General features: G+C 38.7%; 1 protein-coding gene across 2 annotated transcripts; it reads left to right on the top strand.

Moving 5' to 3' along the window:
• Positions 1-4: 4 nt before the first annotated feature.
• On the top strand, positions 5-20,791 carry vps41 (VPS41 subunit of HOPS complex). Of its 2 annotated transcripts, XM_085172608.1 has the most exons (28): positions 6-182; positions 473-511; positions 6,024-6,131; positions 7,597-7,674; positions 10,183-10,257; positions 11,257-11,319; positions 11,409-11,474; positions 13,057-13,176; positions 13,262-13,408; positions 13,496-13,562; positions 14,304-14,401; positions 15,682-15,811; positions 15,947-16,062; positions 16,164-16,282; positions 16,646-16,727; positions 16,858-16,950; positions 17,034-17,161; positions 17,798-17,942; positions 18,043-18,084; positions 18,174-18,224; positions 18,309-18,446; positions 18,525-18,579; positions 18,660-18,800; positions 18,900-19,036; positions 19,983-20,082; positions 20,171-20,215; positions 20,309-20,388; positions 20,500-20,791. In XM_085172608.1, the coding sequence occupies exons 1-28, from the start codon at positions 162-164 to the stop codon at positions 20,578-20,580; spliced, it is 2,565 nt and encodes an 854-aa protein (XP_085028734.1). In that variant the 5' UTR covers positions 6-161; the 3' UTR covers positions 20,581-20,791. The 2 variants fall into 2 exon arrangements, with proteins under 2 accessions (XP_085028736.1, XP_085028734.1); XM_085172610.1 differs by lacking the exon at positions 473-511 and having other exon boundaries at positions 5-182.
• Positions 20,792-22,196: the final 1,405 nt, after the last annotated feature.

Below are 22,196 nucleotides of genomic sequence, written 5' to 3'. Positions count from 1 at the left end.
TGGAAGCAGGTTTCGACAACAAACATCACTTTGCTGTCACGTAACAGCGGGTGTTTCTGAGATTAAACAAAGCTTTAGCGGAGATTTAACGGATATTTTTAAAAATATTTGTTAAAGTATTATAGCTGTTACCTTTGGATATATCGCTAAATAATATCACAATGGCGGAAGTGGAGGAGCAGGTAAGCTCAAAATGCTAAAGCTAGCTAGCTAAATGTTTCTGTTTTAAACGCACTTGCATCAAAAATGCATTCAAAGTGTGCCTGTGAGAGCTGTCAGCTGTGGTTTCATTTGATTTAGCTTCTCATCAAGCCATTCTCTGCTTGGAAAGCTAACATTTTAGGTGCTAATTTAGCTTTGCAGTTGTTTGGTATATATTTAATCTCTAAATAAATAGTCATGGCCTCTGAAACCATGCTTTAACATTAATATATATATTTTTTAAAGCAATCCAACATTTTTCTGCTTTTAGGTCAGACATCCAAGTGAGGAAACCACAGATGAGTCTGAGGTAAGAATCAAAAATACCTCATCATTTTAGCTAATCTAAGATGAATTTATTTTAAAAAATCTTGATATATATTTAAAAATAATAATAACTGGAAAAAATGGACTTGAATGTGTCATGCAGTTGCACCAGTATGTCAGTGTAGACATGCATCACCAATAATATACTGTCAGTGACAGAAGTGTTCATATTTCCGTCAGGTTTGGATGCTTTTTGAAATCTCTGCCTACTGAAGGGGCTGTAATACATAACATAGCCTTTATCAGCACAGCTTGATCCCTAAAGGATCTTTGTCAGGTTCTGAGAGGTGTCAAACACTCATGAATTACATATAGCTTTCCAGATCCATCAATATTATGACTGAACTCTGGCATGTTACAGTACACCTGTGCTTTGGAGGATCTCACATGGGCTGAATAAAATATAACATTACACATCACGCTGACAGGAAGGAGAATTTTTCTTCATCGGTAGCAGAGGATGGAATCATATATAAGATATATGCTGCATTTTGGACACCTGCACCTTTCTCAAGCTACTACTTTTTTTCTCAAGAAAATAAACCAGACTTGTAAATAGTGGTCTGTCTGTGCACCATGTGTTCAGTAGTCATGGACAAACACTCACTGGACTGTGGGATTGCAAGTCTCCTCTGAGTGGCTGCTGCAAACAGGTGATTATTTGCTTACAATATTGCAATATACTGTAGCTGGCTGCTGTTGTTACCAGCTTGACAGCAGCCTCGCTAGATGAAGGCAGCGAGGGGCTGTTTGCTCTACACTCTACTAACAGAAGAGATGAGCAGGGTAACAATCTGTCTGAGCAGTGGCTCTGGAAAGTCAGAGGCATTCTCTTCATCAACGTCATGATTTGGTTAGATTAGTCTGATTTGTAATAACATAATGCAATAATAAGCCTGATTTGTAAGTGCTTTTTAGTATGCTCAGCGGATCAAACCCTTAAAACGATAGATTTAAGCAACATATTAGTCGACTGATTGCACCAATTTCCTCCTCTTTCTGCCTCAAACAAACTAACATGGTTAGATTTAACAGTTACAGCGTTCCCCTTAAAAGCAGACAAATGGGCGAGTCTTGCTTGAACCTTGAACATTAAGCTAGATGATGACACGAGGAGTCTCATTTAGCTCAGCTGTCAGTAGATGGAGAATATGGCAAAAATGGTTACAAATCAAAAGAAACCCCAGCAGCTGAAAAACGAAAGGGTGTGTTCCATAAAAGCCTGTCAAAAAATGTACTTTTGTGGTCCCGAAAGCACATAAAAGGTAGAGAATGAAGGGTAATAAATGGAAGAAAAGACATCATGCATTGTATTTTTAGCAACTTGCTGGACCACTATAAGGCTCTAAGTGCTCTACATGATTCTGCCACTCCTTTAGAAGCAAATGAAATGGTTTAATGCATATTTTAGCTTAGTTTAGTTTTATTCAGTCATCACATATTGCACAGACAGTGTAAACAGCACACAATAAATCAGGATCTCTGCACCATGTAGTGACTGAACAGAATCAGGCAGAAGTAACGCTTCTGTAAGCCTAGACTGCGGTCTTTTAATTCCAGAAAGATTAAAATGGGAACAACATACTCGTTCACACCCTCAAGTGTCAATAATTGATGATGTCTTTGTGCTACTGTTGGAAAAGAAAAAGCAAATTAATTAAATTCATTTGAGCAATTTTCAATAATTTAACCTCAACACTAGAAGTTCACTTTGAGTACCAAAATCTAAAAGCTAATTTGTTAAACAGCATTATGGACACACTTTAATTTTATGGACAAAGGACCAAGCTGATGTCAGCTGGGAAAACAGTTTAAGCAAAGTTTTTATAGCATGTTATATGCTGGTTTCATAAACGTAGGTCTTTGGACACGACCCATGCAAATCAGGAGTTTGGTGGGAGTGCCACCAGCATGCGTGCTAGGATTGAAATTCATAAATGCAGTTAAGTTCAATACAGCTGTTGATAATGACATCAAGACAGCCACTGTTAATATACTGCAGGTTGCGAGACTGACAGGAAATGATGATGTATGAATTTGACAAGTCTATTACTGAATTTGGGATTGTGGGCAGTATAAAGCTGCCACTGATGCTATGATCAGGATAAAGGTATGATCTCCAGTTATTTAAAAACAAGAACAGTCCTGCAAAAAATGGACAAAGCAAAGTTAGAAAACATTGGTTTCGGAGCTGTAAAGAAATGGCTTTAATCCAAACCAAGTGGACTGAAACAAGCAAATATAATGATGGAAAAAAATTATTACCAGACTCCTGATTTTGTTTGATATAGGCAGGAACCCATGCAAGCACTGAAACATACAAGGTGTGCTTAACTAGGGTACATGATAATGTTAACTTTGTGTATTTTATCCTGTACATGCCCAGGTGTGACATGTATAGCTCAATAGTTTGTGTCTAAATGCTACGTTTCTGAATGCCATAATTCATCAAAGATCATATTTTTAAATGTAAATTGATAGTTGATATATGACAGTTGTAAAACTGTTATTACTGTGTAACAGTGTGTCATAAGCACCTTGTCCTGAAACTGTCTGGTCAAAAATCTTCTTTTAGTGATATTCGTTCCCTTCTTAATCATCCGGAAAGAAACAAAACAAACTTTTATGGACAGCAAATGAGTGACTTTGGTTTGAATATTGTTTGCATTATTTTATAAACTGAATCATTCAGTGGATCAGTGTGAACCTAATAACCAGCCGTGTTAATAATGCATGTGGCTGTTTTCTGTAATAATGGATTGAATTTGTTTTGTTTTAAAGGTCAGTCCTCGCAATAAGAAATGTGAGGAAGTGAGCGATATGTTACGTAATCTTTTAATATACCCAGGTGATTACTGTTAATATCTTTTATTGTTGTTAACATGCAAAAAATGATAACAAAAAACCTGTAGCAGTGCGTCTTCTCTATCATAATTTATGATCAAGCACAATGCCTAGAAGCAGAAATACTCAGTGAGGTGGTTTGATAATCTTGGTGGAGAGCACTGTGTATGGCCTGCTGTGTTGTTTAGCTGTGTTGAGTTGACTTTAAAGGCTGCAGCATGTGATTAATATAATTTTTATATATACTATATGTTGATCTTTCCCTTACTTTGCCACCTGTGTGTAAACTGTGTTTATGACACATGATGATTTGTTGTTTGTCTTAATAATACAGGGTACACGCCTTCGTTTCTCCAACTAGTGTGGTCCTCGCTGTGCAGTATATTTAAAGCTGAATGTTTCCCTTCATGCTCTATTTTAACAGCCAATACTAAAAGAAAATGGCAAAAATGGTTACAACATCAAGGCCAGCTGAGTAGTTGACAAAACAAAGAGCAACTTACAAGAGATGGCAAAAGTTTTAAAATGGGTAGTTTCTCTGTGGGGATGAAGTTTGCCTTTGTTGTCTGATACGCCTTTGAAACCCGTGACAAATGCCCTCGCATCAGAAATCTCACAACCAGAATACACAGGAAATAGCCTAGATATGGCGTTGTTGAGTGGGAAAGGATTGTTTTTGAAAATAACATTTTTTCCACGCTATTGTCCCCCACCTCCAACCCAGTAGCACATAATGGCAGACAATGTTTTGAGTTGATGCACCCTCTGGGCAGCCACAGACTGTGCAGCATTGGTTATAAACTGAATTATGAGTAATATTCAGGCTGTGACTGGCCGCAAATGTTGACTCAGGCTGGAAAGTGTAACACAGTATAATACCTTAAGTTTGCTTTATGAAAAGACTATAAATTCATGTATTTCACTGGGGATGAACAGTGTCATGAAAAGATGTTGCTTTTATTGTTTTATCAAGCATTTCATGCAAGGTGATGGAAATTTTGTCTTTGTGCATACATCCCTCTATACACATATGTTCATGTACACAGGCTTCAAAAATGGATTAATCACAGTTATTGGAGACTGAAAGCAGCAATAAATGCTGCTGAAAGGAATCCCAGTTATGTTTATACAGTAAATTTGTGCATTACCTGCATATTAGAAATGGATAAATAGCAGTAAATTAAATTAGATCGGTTAAAGCAAAACCACCAAACATTTAGCAATTTTGTCTGCTTTTAGGTTCTCAAATGTGAGGATCTTATTCATCATTTCATCATTAAGTATAACGTAATTCAGTGATTGAAATAGCTGTTGTTATAGTGTTGTCATATTTTTAACTGTTTTCTCACTTTTGATGAACAGAATAATAATTCAAAGTAGAAAAACCTGATTGGTCTACAATAGAAATTTTGGCTGTTTGTGTCATTTTGTTGTTATTTATTCCTCCAGTTGTACCAAGGGAAAAGGAATAAAAGGAAATGCTCTTTATAATAAATAAAAAAACATTATTCAACTCTTTATCTCAGTGTCTTTTAAGGGTTAGGTTAATATAACCCTATTTGTTGATTTGCCATACTGTCAGCAAGGCTTGAAGTGGCATATAATGATAATAAGATGATTATATGATTATAGTGAGATAATGATATGTGGGAAAGAATATCGGTACATCTTTGTGTGTTTCCACATAATCATCGTCTCATTCAGCTATTAGGAATTCATGCAAAAACTAATAATTTGCAGCAATTTGTTGATCGGCTGTTAGTACTTCATTATGATAAGTGTGATAAGTGATAAACCCCAATTCTAATCAGTTTAGAAAAACATTAAGCAGGGATGTCACAATACAAGAAATTGAGTAGTTCCAATACCAAATGTATTAAATGATTCTCAATGCCCAATTAAATACTGTGCTGAAAATAAAAACAAAATTATTATTTCATTTACTTAAACATAAACTGCTTTATAAAAAGTCATTTCAAATTGTGTTGGTAGTTGACTTGCAGCCTATGTATATACACAGACTATGATATCTATATTATTTTATTTGTATCTTCTGAGAAGCACAGGTAAATTCACTGACCTTCAAGTGATTTTGCTTACATTAGTCATATCACTATAACCAAAACAAGTATTTAACCATTTTTGGTGCCCTCTTGATTGTTTTTGTAACAGTGACATTCACTGTTTCTCATAAAAACAAGCTCAATTTGTCTTCCAGAGTAATGGTGTGTTTCTCCTTCTCTGTTATCTTAGTTCACACATCACTGCATTTGTTTTCTGTCAGAAAGGATAAAAATGGTGTAAAATGGTCTTTATGTCTGTTGGTATTGTGGTGCACATGTTTTTATACCCTTTTGTGTGCTTGCATAAAAAAAGATGCAAATCAGGGACTCGCGTGTAAAAATGTTGCTCCATAGAGCCCCTAGTGGTCAAAAAAACTAAATAAGCCACCTTTAAGATGTAATGTTGGATAAATAGGGATTTTTGTCATATTTTGTAGCACGCGTTTCATAAAAATCTGATTTTAATATACAACATCAGGTTAGGTGGAGATTTTGCATATTTCTTTTCACTGCAGTGATGATTGGGGGGATTTTAGGAACAGGAATAGCAGTTGGAAAATATCATTAAGAGACTGCTTTCTTCACCAGGAGGAGGACAGCGAGGAGGAGCCCAAGCTGAAGTATGAGAGGCTCTCCAACGGGATGACAGAAATTCTCCAGAACGATGCAGCCAGCTGTATGACCGTCCATGACAAGGTAGAGGTTATGATCCACCACCCGCAGGGGCATTTCCGTGTCAGGTTCACCCATCTCGCGCAGACATTTCACATTGTTTAGGTACACATTTGAGAGATGTCAGCTTCAAAGTTGGATTTCTTCCCTTCTGTTGAATCTGTAAAGGCAGACCCATTATTTTCTCACCTTCCCCTGCTTTTCCCTCTCAGGGAGGTGAATCAGAAGGCATCAGGCACCATTGTCTTCTCTTCTTTTTATTCCCACTCTTACATATTTTTTGCTCCTCGTCTCCCTTTGTTTTTTAAGAGGGCCACTCTCGGCGAGATGGTTAATCATCGTGGCACCAGCGGCACACTTGCACGCCTGAGCAGAGCAAAAGTCATACCCAGTTATGTCTCCTCACCTGATGTTTTATTAACCACTATTGATGTTTGTGTATTTGTTTGTACTTTGAGGATTCTGTTCCCCCTTTTTTTCTTCTTTTAACCTAAAAACAGCAACTGTGCCACAGAGAGAGAGACTGCTTTGCTGAAAATTTAAATTTGATCTGACTTGTCTTTCTTCTTGGGATTTCTATGCTTATGTACTTTTTGCCATCCAGCTACCTGTGTGGTCACACCACCACTACCCTCCCCCACCCTCCTCTTCTGTGGCAAACTCCCACAACCCTAAAAGCCACCGACAGCACATACTGCCTTATGTTGCCTCATATTTTAAGTGTCTGAATCGGAATTTCATTTGAACAATTCCATTCTGATAAATCCCTTTAAAAGTCGCTCCGCCTCACAAGGTTGAACCCTTTATTTATTTATTTTTGGTTATTTTATTTGGGGAGATTGCAGGGGCTCTGTCTGACATGCTCAGCTGTGCCTGTAAATATAAGCATTTCATTATAGACTGCACTGAAGCATGCTGGCCTCGCCGCACATCCACATGCTGGTCTAGAAGGGAGGGGGATTAGGAGGAGGGCATGGAGCAGGGGCTGGGGTGGAAGAACACACACTTAATCTAATGCCAAAGCCCCCGGTTTCTATAATTTTTTTGTCCCAGTGGACTCGTGTACACACTCGCACGCACACATACATATGCACACGTGCGCTTCTGCCGAAGCACAAGACACGGAAACCAGTTGCTGCTCAGTAGAAATAATAGTCTTGTGCTGGGCAGGGAGGTGATTGGGTTGCATGGGAAGAAGTCAGATGTACAGTGCATTTATTATGCTTAAGCATTTTAATTTGAGGGGGGAAAAAATGCCATTTCACACTGTCTGCTTTAATAAATAGGGCTTTTCCACCCCCTGCAATTTCACAGTTTTGCCTCCAAGCCCACCCAATCCCCACTTTGCCCATGCCACTGCAGATCCAGGAAATATTTTTTTATCCTCTCCCACAGCCGTCATAAACACAAGATTTTTTTTTTCTGGAAAATCTGGAATTGATTTCAGGTGTCTTCTGGTTTAATTTACATTACATTTGTCTCCTTTCAGTTTCTCGCCTTAGGTACTCATTTTGGAAAGGTCTTCCTGTTGGACATCCAAGGAAATATTACTCAGAAGTTTGAGATTGTGAGTACATTAAAATTCTTTGGGTTATATTAACCAATTACTTGAATTTAAAACACTTTTTTAGCCTTGTTAGCTCAGTGGATGCAATGAGAGTCCGCTGTTTATGTTACTAACTACATTATATTGTTGTTCTGTTTGTTTATCAGTTGGCAGTCGAGGAAAAGTTTTAATAACGCTGAGATTTTCTGTAACTTTAACCTTTCATCCAGTGATGTCATCAGTTAGAAATCTGAATTTGCTTTCTTGTGTAACTAAATACCTGTAAAATCAAAGTGATACTCATCTGCTGTACTTGGAATTCAATTCTACTTTTACTCCAAGACATATTAAACACATGAAATAAAGAAATGAGCCAAAAAACAAACATATTAAAATAAAGTTAAAACAAAACAAAACAAACATGTCAGAGGGCAAGAGCCATAGCCTGTATATTAAAGATGGGCAAAGTCACTTTGACGTCACCTTTTGGTTGGTGAAGTCTGATGTTTGAAACTTCAAACTGAGCATTTTCGCCATCGCCATTTTATACTTAATGTACAGTACTGCATTAAATTTATTGCCAGGCTACAGCATCACTTTATACCCTACACAGTAGCATACAAAATCCTGTTTTTGGTAATGAAAAAAAATTGTTTTGCCAGGCTGAGCCAAGTCAACATTTCAGGTTATTATCTCAATTTTGAGCTTATTTCATCAGAAGTTTGAATTTGTTAATTGAAAAGAAAAAAAACAGTTGTGACAATAATACAAAACTTTGACTTCCGCATGAAAAAAATGTTTTTTGATTAGTGGAAACAAGATTGCAGATAGCTTAACCTGCACATTCTCAGAAATCTGACTACAAGTTGCAGTGATGCAAACCTCAGCATTTGTAATTAGTCTGTTTGGTACTAATATCTAGTATAAACACAGTATTTTGATTAGCACAAGGATACCTGTGGGAAACAAAATTGAGTAGGTTGTTGTTGTGTCTAGCTTGTCAGTTTCAGCCCTGAGTCATGCACACCAGCACACATGAATATGTAAGAGACATCACCATTAGTAATTTAAAGCAGCACTATAAAATTTTCCTTTAGCTTTTTAAAACATGAAAGAAACATGGATATTCCAGAGCAATCGAGTACCCTGCACACTTGTTAATAACAAAATAAGCACGTCATGCTTTGTTATCATTCTTGACTCTAAAAGGAGTTTTAGAGTCATTAGCCAATAAATAAGATAGGAAACTGACAAATGAGACCACAAACTCATCAAGAAAGTGTTTACTGAGGTCACAGCTCGAGGAAGCTGACCACTGGATAACATAGATTTTTGCAACCCCATTTTTAGCCATTGTTTTTAGTTCTGCTGTCTTCAGAAACTGTATTTTGTTATATGAATGACGCAGAAAGCTTTAGTAGTGAGACAGACAGTGCTGTGGTCAAGACTGATACTGCTGTTAAATCATTAAAGGTCTAAGTGGAATATATATGGCATCATAATAAAGGTAAACACTGAGTCAAAAACCACAACTGGCTGATCAGATACCCAAAGAGGTTTTTGGGGTTTTTTTTCATTGTAAAAATGCAATTCTCCTCCTGGCTGATGAAACTTTTATATTCCTGAAAAAAAATACCTAACAGTCAACAGTGTTAACTCGGGCCCTGCAGACAAAATAATACAGTTTAGATCCCATGTGGAAGCAAAAGGAGATATTTTGAGATTTCACGTAGTACCCTGAAGGAAGATTTCACACCCAGAAATGAGCTTGCCTCTCTCTAATTTACTCCTACTATTTTACTACATTACTTCCACTGATCTGGAGGGAATGAACTCTGAACAATAATTTAATTTACAAGTCAAAAAAACAAAAACAAAAAACACCCCCAAACAAAACAAAAAACAAAAACTCCGTAATCAGGGCTGATTTGGTAGGCAGGGAGGAGTGGGTTTACATTACTGTACCTGCACTCGTGTTTCCAAATGTCGCGCGCCTGCTGAGCATGTTGATTCAAGTGCTACTTACCAGAGAAACTTACTGCCAGTTTTTTAAAAAATCATAACCTGAAACAGGGAGGTTGTTTCACAGAACAGGAGAGACACAGCTGTGCTCTAGCTGTTGGATTTAATATGATTACCAAATAGCTGAAGCAACTGCTTTGGAAAAATTGGAAATCTATGATAAGCAAAACAACTTCTTTCCTCTTCGAGTCTACACCGAGGCACCGTCCTCACTTTAGGGACGTTTTTAAAGTAACATTTGCTGTAATTTATGCCATTTAGTTGATCCTTTTATCTTAAGAGCCCTAAATTTAAAAGCATCTGCAGCAGAGGGACCCCTAACATTTTCAGTATTAATGCACTCTCTATGCATTGACACATATGGGACCATGCATCCATTGCCTTTTTTTCTTTTTCCTGGCATTTCACTTAGTTGGGGTAAAATGTCAGCTAGCAACATTTGGCCATCCACTATGATACTCGCCCACCTCTTTAAAAAAACGATGCCGTGATATTGTGTCTCCGCAGAGTTCAGTGAAGATCAACCAGATCAGTCTGGATGAAAGTGGAGAGCATGTGGGCATCTGCTCCGAGGATGGGAAGGTGAGATCTCTCCACTCATCACCGCTGGCTAGTGATCTCTGGGCCTGCAGCAAAAAATGAAATCACCAATCAGTGCTTCTCATCTTTCATAATTCATCCTCTGATTCATATAAACTCGCCTTATCAGCCTGAAACTTTATCATAATGATTTGGAACTAGCAGCAAATTTTTAGACGGCACTTCCTCCGCACTCGGTGCATTAACCTGGAGTTTTATCTTCTCCATATCTACACATAAGCCCCATATTTTTTTCATGATGCGGGAATTTATAAAAAGCTTGTAACAATTTTGAAGCATGGGGAGGGGTGGGAGGGAAGGATTGCACTCAGATCCGTTGAGCTGTCAGTCAGCCATCAGCCCATCTATGGATACCCTCTCCATGTTCTCCACCTTGCTGTTATCTTGTCTCTTCTCATCATTACCACCATCCTTCATGGATTTTGCAGTCAAGATATGCTTTCTGATATCGCCCTCCCCCTGCTTCCAGCACTCTGGTGGCAAAAACAAGATCTTGTCGCGCAAAAAAAGTGGAGCAGACAATTAAAATCAATGCTATAGCAATTGTTTGCCCTCACCAATTCAGCTGGCTGATAATCCTTTGAAATCTAACTTAATCCTTAACCACTGCTGCGGTTCAAGAGATGAGATAGCGTCAGAGTTTTATATTATTTCCCCATCTTTTTTTGGTGGTGGTGGTGGGGCTTCAGGTAGAGGAAAAGTGGGCGTCGTGTACTCTAATGGTACATTAAAGGCTACTGTAGCCAACTGAGGCTGTGGTCAGTCCACGATTAGGATTTCTGCTGTAAACCCTGCAGGGTTCGAAGAATCAACTGGCTCCACTAATTGGTGACCCAGCGGAGAAGTAGGGAGCCAATCAAAAGTCTTTTCTGACCACACTTCCCCCCGCTGGCCTCAGATAGTTGCAGAGGCAGCAATTAAAGGAGAAATTTTGAGTTATTCACCTTTGCTTGCTGTTCTGCTGCACCGTCTCTGTTCCAGGTTCAAGTATTCGGCCTCTACACAAGAGAGGGCTTCCACGAGAACTTTGACTGTCCCATCAAAGTAAGTTTTTCTGCAGACTTGCAGTGTTATAGGATGGAAAAGAGAATGAATAGATTTCGCTCTTCTAAACTATTAAACGTTCTTCACAGGTGGTCGCATTACACCCTCAGTTCACCAGATCCAACTATAAGCAGTTTGTCACCGGGGGCAACAAGGTAGGTTTGAGTAGTACTTTTTACTCGTGCTCTTGTTACACCCAGTTTTTGTTTTTTTTTGTTTTTTTTTAAACCGCCATTTTCAAGACATTTCCTGCCGCAATAATGCGTCCTGATTATGTCCGGGTGAAACCGAATCCTGCACACCGTCTCGCTTTGGCTCGGCTGAGGGCGACGCGCAGGCCTTTGTCTGGTGTGAAAGGCTCTTACTTTTCTGTCTTTTCGCTGGAGTGCTCTCGGGAGAGCTGCCCATTTTCACAAAGTGCTGTTCGCTCAACAGTGTTTGAAAGGCAATGCTTCACAAGCACAGCAAATAGATGTCATTATCAAGAGGGTACATAGTCTTAGGATTTCCGGGCGCATACGGTGATCTCTCTCTGGAAGTTGCCTCCGCTGGGTATGTCATCGCGGAAGTTGAAAAGCATATTAGACATTAGATTTATCATTTTCTGCTTTTTTCTTCATCTTTGAGGTAAAAACAGCTACCTACTAGCGCTCGCCTATTACACTACTACAAGCTGCACAGATGTGGTGCCATTGCACAAACCACCTATAAATAAAGTGTGCTGACATTTATACAACAGGGGAGAGGAAAAACTTTTACCACAAAACTCCATTGTTAGTGTTACTTTGCTATTTTCTTTCAATTGGCACTGATTTCTCTCAGTTCCAAGTTGTGAAGGCCTCCACAAGTTGCCTGTGATGAAAATCAATACCCCTCAACGGGAGCCACATCCTGTCAAAGGAAATTCAATTTTGTTTCCCCAGTTCTTTTGTCATATCATCTTTTTGTCGAGCAAACTGTTTATTAACATAGGCCAAATGTTGAATTAAAGAGCCTATACAAATTTCTCCCGGCCGCCTTGGTAATAATATGCACTTTTCGGGGGCTTTTTGTATCACTTTATATAGTGAGAACCACAACAATGCAGGGAATGTGAACGAATTTGTCCTCCACAGAAGGTGCGGTGCAAGGCCTGAAAACTTAACTCAAGCTTTAATTCATGAAATAGCTCTCAGGGCCATCAATGCCACATTGCATTGTGGTTAAAAACACACAAGCCACGCACATCACTCAAAGCCCTCTCGGAGCTTTCGCAGCTTTTTCGAGACGGCACAAGAGTAAAGACGGTGCACGCAAAAAGTAATGAACTTACTTATTCGTGTATCTGACATTGTTATCCACGGCACCTTATGTTAATGCCGTGTATCCATGTTATGATGAGAAGGATGTATTAAATCAAAACTGTAATGCCTCATATTTTCAACACCATCTTCACAAATGATCTCGGCCATGTGGATGTTTAATGTTTTCGTCCACCAGTGGAGCTGGTGAAGCTTCTCCCTCAGGTTGACTCACGTTGAGCCATCCATCTTTATTTTCTTTGTGCTTAAATGCTCCAAAGTGGGATTAAGTCTGCACATGTGGAGGAAAATAGGGCTTTACTTCATGATTTTATCAGACATAGCTTCCTAACCTCTTGTTCCAGTATAATACACTGTTCATCTACTGCCCTCTGTAGGCTGGGGTGTAATATTGCACCCTTGAATTAAATGTTCTTACTTTTTTCCCCCCTTCAAGCTCCTTCTGTATGAGAGAAACTGGCTGAATCGCTGGAAGACTTCAGTTCTACATGAGGGCGAGGGAACAATCACTAATATCAAATGGAGAGCTAACCTGATTGCATGGGCCAACAATGTGGTGAGATCTCTGCGACAGTTAAGCAAACCCCGATCCTTCTGTATGCACAGCTTCGTATGTAAAAACGCTTCTTTTTTACCTTCAGGGAGTAAAAATATATGACATCAGCACAAAGCAGAGGATCACCAATGTGTTGAGGGATAATGTGAGTTTGAGGCCCGACATGTACCCTTGCAGCCTGTGCTGGAAGGACAACACCACTCTCATTGTCGGCTGGGGTTCTTCCATTAAGGTTTGCTTTGTTTCCTGCTCGTGTTAATATTACTCACAGGCGCCGGCTGTGGCGTGCGTTCAGTCTAATCTTCTTATTTCTCTTCAGATTTGTGTTGTGAAAGAGCGAAATCCAACTGAAATGAGAGACCTGCCCAGCCGCTATGTGGAAATAGGTACAGAGCACCCCATTTCGTCTTCCACATATGAGACCACTGAAAAATGTGCACACTCCGAGTCACAGAGTTAATGAAATCTGTGCACTGAGTAATATTTTTACATAAGTTAGAGATTGCAAACGTCCTCTGTGCCTCGTAATTTAGCTCTAATTTTACATATCATTGAAATCGTGTGGTTACGATATTGATCATCCTAGTTAATCCTATATTATTGATTGTGCTTCTGAGGAATTTATGTGCTCCTCTGGCAAGACAAAGGCTCACACTGCAAAAACATTTTGGGAGTGGCTTGGTTTTAAAGCTTGGGGCTGATCGGGGCACAAAGTATAGATGTAAATATGATATTATGGGAAACTTCTACCACGTCAACTGCAGAAGAAGGCAGTGCTGCAAGAAGCTTTAGATAAATTGAAATGGCGCTCAGGTTCAGTCTGTGCATACTGTTAAGATGGAAAAACAATTAAATGAAATAAATGCATTTCATCTCCTTTTTCTGCTTTCTAAAGTCTTTAACTGAGAAACAAAAAAGTTTAATAGTTGCTTACTTTAGTAGTTGTAAAGCTAAAGGCTGCGTTATGCACGTATCCTTTAAGTTCAATTGATGTATGAAAACAGAAGGACACTTAAGTATAACTACACAATAATGTGAGGCATTAAAGGGAAGAAATATTTCACCTTGTTCTCACTCACTTTCTTTAAATGTGGATTGTTGAAGAGATGATCTTTTGTTTCTTTTAGTTTCTGCTTTTGAGACCGAGTTTTTCATCTGTGGGTTGGCACCGCTGGCAGATCAGCTGGTCACCCTGTTCTTTGTGAAGGAAAACTCTGATCAAATGGTAACAATATTTTTTCTTTTAACATACAAGAAAGTCAGTAAGTTGTTAGGCATTTTTTGTGCATCTTTGCATCTGTCTATATTGACACTGGATTGTAAATGCAACAGTCAAGATGGAAGTGCATACTTTAAGCTTTAAATCAGTGGGTTTTCCAAAAAGGTTGTATTACTGTTTCATTCATAGTACCTAATTTTCAGAGTGACAGGGAGTTTCATTGCCAGGTGAGGCCTGTACCCCTCGTCACTCCATGAGAAATTAAGCAGATAAAAGATCTGTAATTGACTCCAAGCGTTGAACTTTTATGAGGTATCTTTTTAGTGGAATTCTCAGTATGAAGTCCAAAGATGTGCCAGAGTAAGTGGTCATCATTAGGCTAAAAAGCAAAAACCTTAGGAGTAACTAAATTCAATCTGGTTCATTCTTAAAAAGAAGGAATCCACTGTCCGGCTGAGCAGCACCAAAAGGCTGAGAGACCAAAGAAGACGTTGATGATAAGTTATTTCTATGGTTATGAAAAAGAACTTTGCGACATGTAACCATGTCAGAAACACTCTCAAGGCAATAGATGTGTCGTTGTCATGGTCTACCATCAAGAGATGCCTTCATGAATGTAAATATAGTGCGTTTACAACAAGGTGCAAACCACTGGTTACACTCAAGAAGAAGGCCAGATTAGACTTTTTGGAAAATCTCTAAAAGAGTCATGAAAAAGAAATGGAGATATGAAATCAAGATTAACTTTTGCCAGAATGATGGGAAGAGAAACAACTCATGATCTGAAGCATACCAGATCATCTGTCCAACACGGTGGAGGCAGTGTTATGGCATAGGCATGTATGACTGCCAGTGGAACCAGGGCACTAGTGTTTATTGATGATGTGACTGCTGATAGAAGTAGCAGGATGAATTGTGAGGTATACAGGACAACACTCTATATTCAGATTCATTCAAATGCTGCAAAACTGATTGGAGAGAACTTCATATTGCAAATGGACAGCGGTCCAAAGCAAACTGCAAAAGTAATCCTGCTTTTTTTTTTAGTCTTTTACTACAAAGGATTTTTACCCAGGTGTTAAAAACAATCCAAATTTTTAAATTTTTTTTTTTTTTTTTACAATTACTGTTGATTGTATAAGAATGGCTGTAATTTCTAAACAATTAATGCAAAAGTTTTTGTTAAACCCCTAAATTAAAGCTAAAAGTCTGCAAAAGTGTGCACAACAAATGTGTAGTTGTTCAAAAACCCAAGTCAGATATAAAATCATTACATCTGTTTGCAGGATGAGGAGTTATGTGCGCGGCCTCGCCTCGACATCATCCAGCCTCTCCCCGAGAGCTGTGAGGAGATCTCTTCAGACGCGCTGACGGTGCGCAACTTCCAGGACAATGAGTGCAGAGACTACCGCCTCGGTGAGACTATAAGATCTGCTCCCAGAGAAATGTCACGCTGCCTTTTACTGCAGCCTGATTTCATTATGCATCGATTATCAAATGTCCGCTGTAATGTGGGAGTACGCAGAGGAATAAATGTATTTTCATCAACAGAGCATTCAGAGGGAGAGTCACTCTTCTATATCATCAGTCCCAAAGACATCGTTGTGGCAAAGGAGCGAGACCAGGACGACCATATTGATTGGCTGGTCCAAAAGAAGAAATACGAGGTTTGTGTTGTTGAATTTCATGAGGGTTGCTAAAGGTTAACGGCTGCAAGGTCAGAGTTTGATTTTGTGTCCTGTTACTGCGCTTTTAACCATGACATCAGGAGGCGCTGATGGCCGCGGAGATTAGCTTCAAAAACATTAAGAGGCACGACGTTCAGAAGATTGGAATGGAATACATCGACCACTTGGTGAACACGAGAGACTATGACAGCGCTGCGAGGTAAGTCCTGCATGTTTGCAGATGAGCAGTGTTGGCATGAGATATGTAAAGAACAAGATAATGTTTTTAAAAGCTCAACCAAAGAAAGTGCTTAAGTCCCTCAGTGACTAATATATTGCTCTAAAATTTGGAGGTGATCCCATAGAACATTAAGCTTTTTCCTAATTTGTGTGACCCTGACCTTTGACTTAGAGCTTGAAGTATTACAAACTAAAATGGTGTATCTTTATTCATATAATTGGACCACTTATGCTTTCTCTTCAAAAGACCAAATGTAAAAAGCAGAATCTTCTTTTTATCATTTAAATGATTCAAGTGTTTTGTTTTTAATTTAAATGTATTTATTTATTTACTTTTATTCAGAAAGTGTCAAAAGGTCCTGGGGAAAAACATGGAACTGTGGGAGAATGAAGTGTACAGGTTCAAGACCATTGGACAGCTCAAGGTAGGTTTTAACGGCTGTGCTTTGAAGGCATCACTAAAGTGGTTATAACGTTGCAATGAAGTGCGACGCTTGCCCTGTGGAAAGTTGTGTCTCTTACACTGTATGTGGTGCCACTTCTGTCATGTTTCAGGCCATCAGTCAGTATTTGCCAAGAGGAGATCTGCGTCTCAGACCGGCCATTTATGAAATGATCCTTCATGAATTCCTGAAAACTGACTATGAGGTAGGTTACACCCCCACCCGTCTGCAGTCTTGGCATGATGAACGTACGACGGCTGATAGTGTGTGCTGTATTTTTCTGTAAAGGGTTTTGCCACCCTGATCCGGGAATGGCCGGGAGATCTTTATAATAACATGGCCATCGTTCAGGCTGTCACTGATCACCTGAAGAGGGATCCCACCAACAGCACGCTACTCACCACGTTGGCTGAGTTGTGAGTGGTCTTAACTTGAATATTACTTGAATATTGAATATTACAGCACGGAGGCCATGTTTTTAGGAGCGATTCCATGCGTGTCATTCAGTCTGTAAACACAATGAATTCTCATAAAACTTTGTAAGGGTGTAAACTGCGGTAATGTCAACAATCCATTAATATAACTTAGAAACTGCTATGGTTACACCTGTGCTGTGTTTTCTCAACATATACAAAGTACCATATGAAGATTTGACATGACATGATATTTTAAATCTTAAAAATATCTTTAAAACATCACTTTTGACCTCTGACCTGTTCTTCAAGGTTGATCTGAAGGTCAAAGTGATCATAAGGCTCTACAGAGCTATTTAAAACTATATTCTATATTTCTTACTGTTTGTATTAATAACATGTAGTATATAGAATGATATACGGGGATTGTAAATATCACCTTGCTTTGGACCTCTGACCTCTTCTTCAAGGTCAAATAAGGTGAAATTTTCAAAAAATGTCTTTCATCTTTAACACTTTGCTTAAATTTTGACTGCCTTTGTTTATATTGGCAACATTTAGGAAATGATACTGGTATATGGGGATTTTAAATATCATGTTAAATTTGTTGTGAGTTGCTGGTGTTCGATGCTGTTTCAGGTACACCTACGACCAGCGATACGACAGAGCCTTAGAAATCTACCTGAGACTGAGGCACAAAGATGTTTACCAGCTGATCCACAAACACAACCTTTTCTCTTCCATCGAGGACAAGATCGTACTCCTCATGGACTTTGACAAAGAGGTAAAAAGTCATCACCGACTGATTTCCCCTTCATTTGTTACTTATAGATGTTGTTCTTATACATTTAAAGCATTTAAACTGTATGACTTCATGTTGTCAGAAAGCTGTTGACATGCTTCTCGATAATGAAGATAAGATATCAGTAAGTACTCCTGAATTCTTTGAATCTTCTTTATCTTCCTGATTTAAACAAATGATTCTGAGTGACGTATTTTGTTTTGACTCCAACAGATAGACAAGGTGGTGGAAGAACTAGCAGACAGGCCTGAACTTCTACATGTGGTGAGTTATATTTGAGCACCTTAGGTTACTGAATTCAAAACAGATGTTATAATGCAGGGAGTTTGACCAGCCTTTTGCCCACAGTACCTCCACAAACTGTTCAAACGGGACCACCACAAAGGCCAGAAGTACCACGAGAGACAGATAGGCCTGTATGCCGAATACGACCGGCCAAATCTGCTACCTTTCCTGAGAGATAGCACCCACTGCCCTCTTGAAAAGGTACATGTCATCCAATCATAAATTCACGTCTTTAGAAGTGAAGTTGGGCAACATAAGTCATTTTGTTGGCGTCCTTAGGCTCTTGAGATTTGCCAGCAGAGAAACTTTGTGGAGGAGACAGTTTTCCTGCTCAGTAAGTGTTGATTAAGGATTAAGATTCGTACTCTCATTTGAAAAGATAAGGAAGAACCTAATCAGACATGTTTCTCTCAGGCAGGATGGGAAACTGTAGACGAGCCTTGCAGATGATCATGGAGGAGCTGGCAGATGTTGACAAAGCCATAGAGTTTGCTAAAGACCAGGATGACGCAGAGCTGTGGGATGATCTCATCTCTTACTCTATTGACAAACCACGTATGTCACCAAATCTCCTATCAACTCAGTCATGGTAAACCTGTGCATCAATAAATCTGAACTTCAGTTATTTCTTGCTTTTTACTTTATTTACTCCAGCATTCATCACCGGTCTCCTCAATAATATCGGCACTCATGTTGATCCTATTCTGCTCATCCGTCGCATAAAGGAAGGCATGGAGATCCCAAACCTCAGAGATTCCCTCGTGAAAATCCTTCATGACTACAATCTACAGGTCAGACATGCGTCCTGTAGATTAGCTTGAAATTTTTTCCACACCCTTCAGCCCATTTCAAATTTACTGGGCCGTTTATAAGATAAAGGACATATGCTTTAATATCTTAAGAAATAAGTGAAGGAAATTTCAACAGTTGTTCTGTTTGTCCACATTTTGTCAGTCTGCTTTCTCAAAGAAATACATTGCCACAACTCCTTGGCTTAACCATCTTACTTTGGTGTGGTATGGAAAGCTGAAAGTAGTTCTGAAAAGAAATCTATTCTTGACAACTCACATCGCAAAAGCCAATCACTAGTCCGGATTAGACCCCTTGGTAGGGCAATCGTGATTTAAGATCCTATCGATCATTTAAAGCTTAAAAGACAGTTCTTTTCAATAATATAGTTTGTTCTAAGTTCAAGGGATATATACAGAGTATAAAGAGATATAAAACCTAAGATGTAGATATTGGGTTTTTTGCTATTTCTATGTGCTCTGTGGAGCGAATTTGCTGGGACATCCAGTCCTGGGGAGATTAGCAGCTGTGATGAATGTTTTCCACTCACAGTAGAATGATGAATCTCAAATCTTTTGGAAATTGGTTTATAAACATTCCAACACTGAACTTTAAGGTCATGATTGTTGATGTCTTTCCTCCTTGGCATTAACTTACATTAAGCATTAACACACCTGAATGCACCAGACCGGCAAACTGCTCAAACTTCTGCTTCTATAGATATGCTCATACTCACTGATGATCAGTTAATCAAGTGAGTTTGATTAGCAGCACCTGGCTGCTCTCTCATCTTCTTAATTCAGTAAAGATGTATGCTCTTTTTTATATGACTCTACTGTTAGAATTTAATTTGACCTCATTCGAGGGTGGTTTTAAATTGCTCAATTCACCAATTTCTGTACCTCTTATCCTGTTTGTTGACAGCTCGTTTGATTTCTTGTTTCTAAGATTCTTTTAAGGGAAGGCTGCAAAAAGATCCTGGTGGCCGACTCCCTCTCCCTGCTTCAGAAGATGCATCGAACACAGATGAGAGGCGTCAGGGTTGATGGTGGGTGCTCTTTGGTGTTCGTGCAGCTCCTTTTAAGATTAGCTATATTAAACTGGACTCTTAAAAACGTTGCTGATTTTCTTTTCAGAGGAGAACATTTGTGAGTCATGTCATGCTACAATTTTACCCTCAGGTGAGTCATGTAATGTAGGTGTATTCATCTGTTTTTAATGTTGTATTGCATTTGAAAACTCTTCTTTGCCAATTTTTGCAACGTGTGTTTCAGACATGGCCAAAACCTTCAACGTGGTGGTGTTCCACTGCAGGCACATGTTTCATAAGGAGTGTTTGCCATCTTCAGGAACAGTAAGTGACATCTCTATATGCCGTATCACGCTTTACACATTGGTGCTGGGGTATTTTATCTGAGAAGCTCAAATATAACTTCCTGTAACTTTTCGCTCTTTCCTGTCTCAGATTCCCGGGTTGCAGTTTTGTAACATCTGCAGTGCGAAGAGACGAGGGCCGGGAAGCGGAATACTTGAGATGAAAAAGTAATGAACGGTGTACTTAGAGTCTTATTACTGAACTCTCATGTCAACTCAGCACATTGGTCAATAAATATTACTTCCCTTCAGTCACTCTACTCTAAACTTGCAAAAATCATAAATATTTATGTTTGACTGTCTCTGTACATTTACGTCTAATGACTGCTTGCTTCTGATGTGTGTGTGATAACCTGTATGAAAATTAAAATGGAATTAAAACAGTTTGTGGTTTGTGTCTGATAATTATACACATCTTTGTTAAAATCCACTTCAAGTTAATTGGGTAAAAATGTATTCAAAGGTAGAGATGCCTGCCACTCGCCGAGCCTGATTCTGCAGGAGGTTTCTTCCTATTAAAAGGGAGTTTTTATTTCCCACTGTCACCAAGTGCTTGCTGAAAGGCCTTGAGCTGAGTGCTTTTGGCACTATATAAATAGAGTTGAATTGAAAAGTAGAGTTTAAAATGTTATCAAAGTGCCAATAAATAACCTCAATGAGAAAAAAGATTTTTCTTTACTGACTTACAGTTTGTATTTCATTTACTGTAGTAGCAGTGGCGGAAAACATTTGCAACTCCAGCAGAGATTCAAACTTCTGTAACGCAATGTACTTGATTAATTGGAGCGCAGACATTTAAAACTACTTGAGGCCTGACAGCCTGAATACACTGAATCATTTGTGATAACTGGTTATTACAATTTTTGATGGATATTTTTATGAAATGACAGCTTCACTTTCGGGTTATGTTTTGTTTTTTTAAAGGTTTTTCATGTACACCTCACCACTGTCTCGCTGAACTCGGCTCATAAACTTTAGCAAACTTCAGCACTTCATTTTTGTTCTTAAAAACCAGTACCAGCACACTAAAGGTGTTCTCAATTCTCATCTCACTCTTCAAGATTGCATTAAACAACTGAATTAAAAATGCACCGGGCTATCTCCCAGACATCTTGATACCGCCACAGGTTTGTCATCTGAACCAACTGCCTTTCCACTTTTCATCCTCTCTGTCCTAACTTCCTCCCTACTAATCTTCTGCACTTCCTGTTTCACAAACTGTCCTCAAGCCATTCTTCTCTCTCTTTGATTTTCTTCCTTCATTAGCTCCTCAAAGTAATACTTCCTACTTCTCAGCACACTTTCTTCATATGTTTGTATATTTCCATTTCTGTCCTTAATAACACGAACATGCTGCACATCCTTTCGAATTGATACAAGTCCCTTTCTCCTTCCTTAGTATCCAGTCTCATTTAAATGATCATTAGAATTAAATAAGTATTTCAAGAAATTATATGCCACAGTAGAGATTTTTTTTAAATCATCATTCATTATATGAATTTCTGAACAAGCATCAGAATCTGCTCTCCCATTATGCTCTCCCGTTCAGTCCAACGAAAAGAATATTCGCAAAACACAAAAATAGAGTTTCAAATACAGTGTAAACAGTATAAATATATATATGTAGATGTAGATGTGTGCGTTTGAGTCATTATTTATGTTGTGTGTACGTTCGGTAAATAATAATAATAATAATAATAATAATAATAATAAGTAGACTGTAATTATCTGTATCAGTAGAAACCGTTTAAAAGCTGTGACTGAATTGGGTGATTAAATTTTCCCCTT

This window comes from Neolamprologus multifasciatus, chromosome 9 (genome assembly GCF_963576455.1).
Source record: "Neolamprologus multifasciatus chromosome 9, fNeoMul1.2, whole genome shotgun sequence".
NCBI classification, from domain to species: domain Eukaryota; kingdom Metazoa; phylum Chordata; class Actinopteri; order Cichliformes; family Cichlidae; genus Neolamprologus; species Neolamprologus multifasciatus.
The sequence above is the reverse complement of the archived record's forward strand: the minus strand, read 5'-3'. Positions and strand labels throughout refer to the sequence as shown.

Excerpts from the sequence above, each read along its gene's own strand:
- vps41 (XM_085172608.1), top strand. The coding sequence starts at position 162 with ATGGCGGAAGTGGAGGAGCAG. Across the intron at positions 16,728-16,857 it reads AGACCATTGGACAGCTCAAG|GCCATCAGTCAGTATTTGCC; the intron begins GTAGGTTTTAAC and ends GTCATGTTTCAG. Across the intron at positions 18,580-18,659 it reads GGAGACAGTTTTCCTGCTCA|GCAGGATGGGAAACTGTAGA; the intron begins GTAAGTGTTGAT and ends TGTTTCTCTCAG.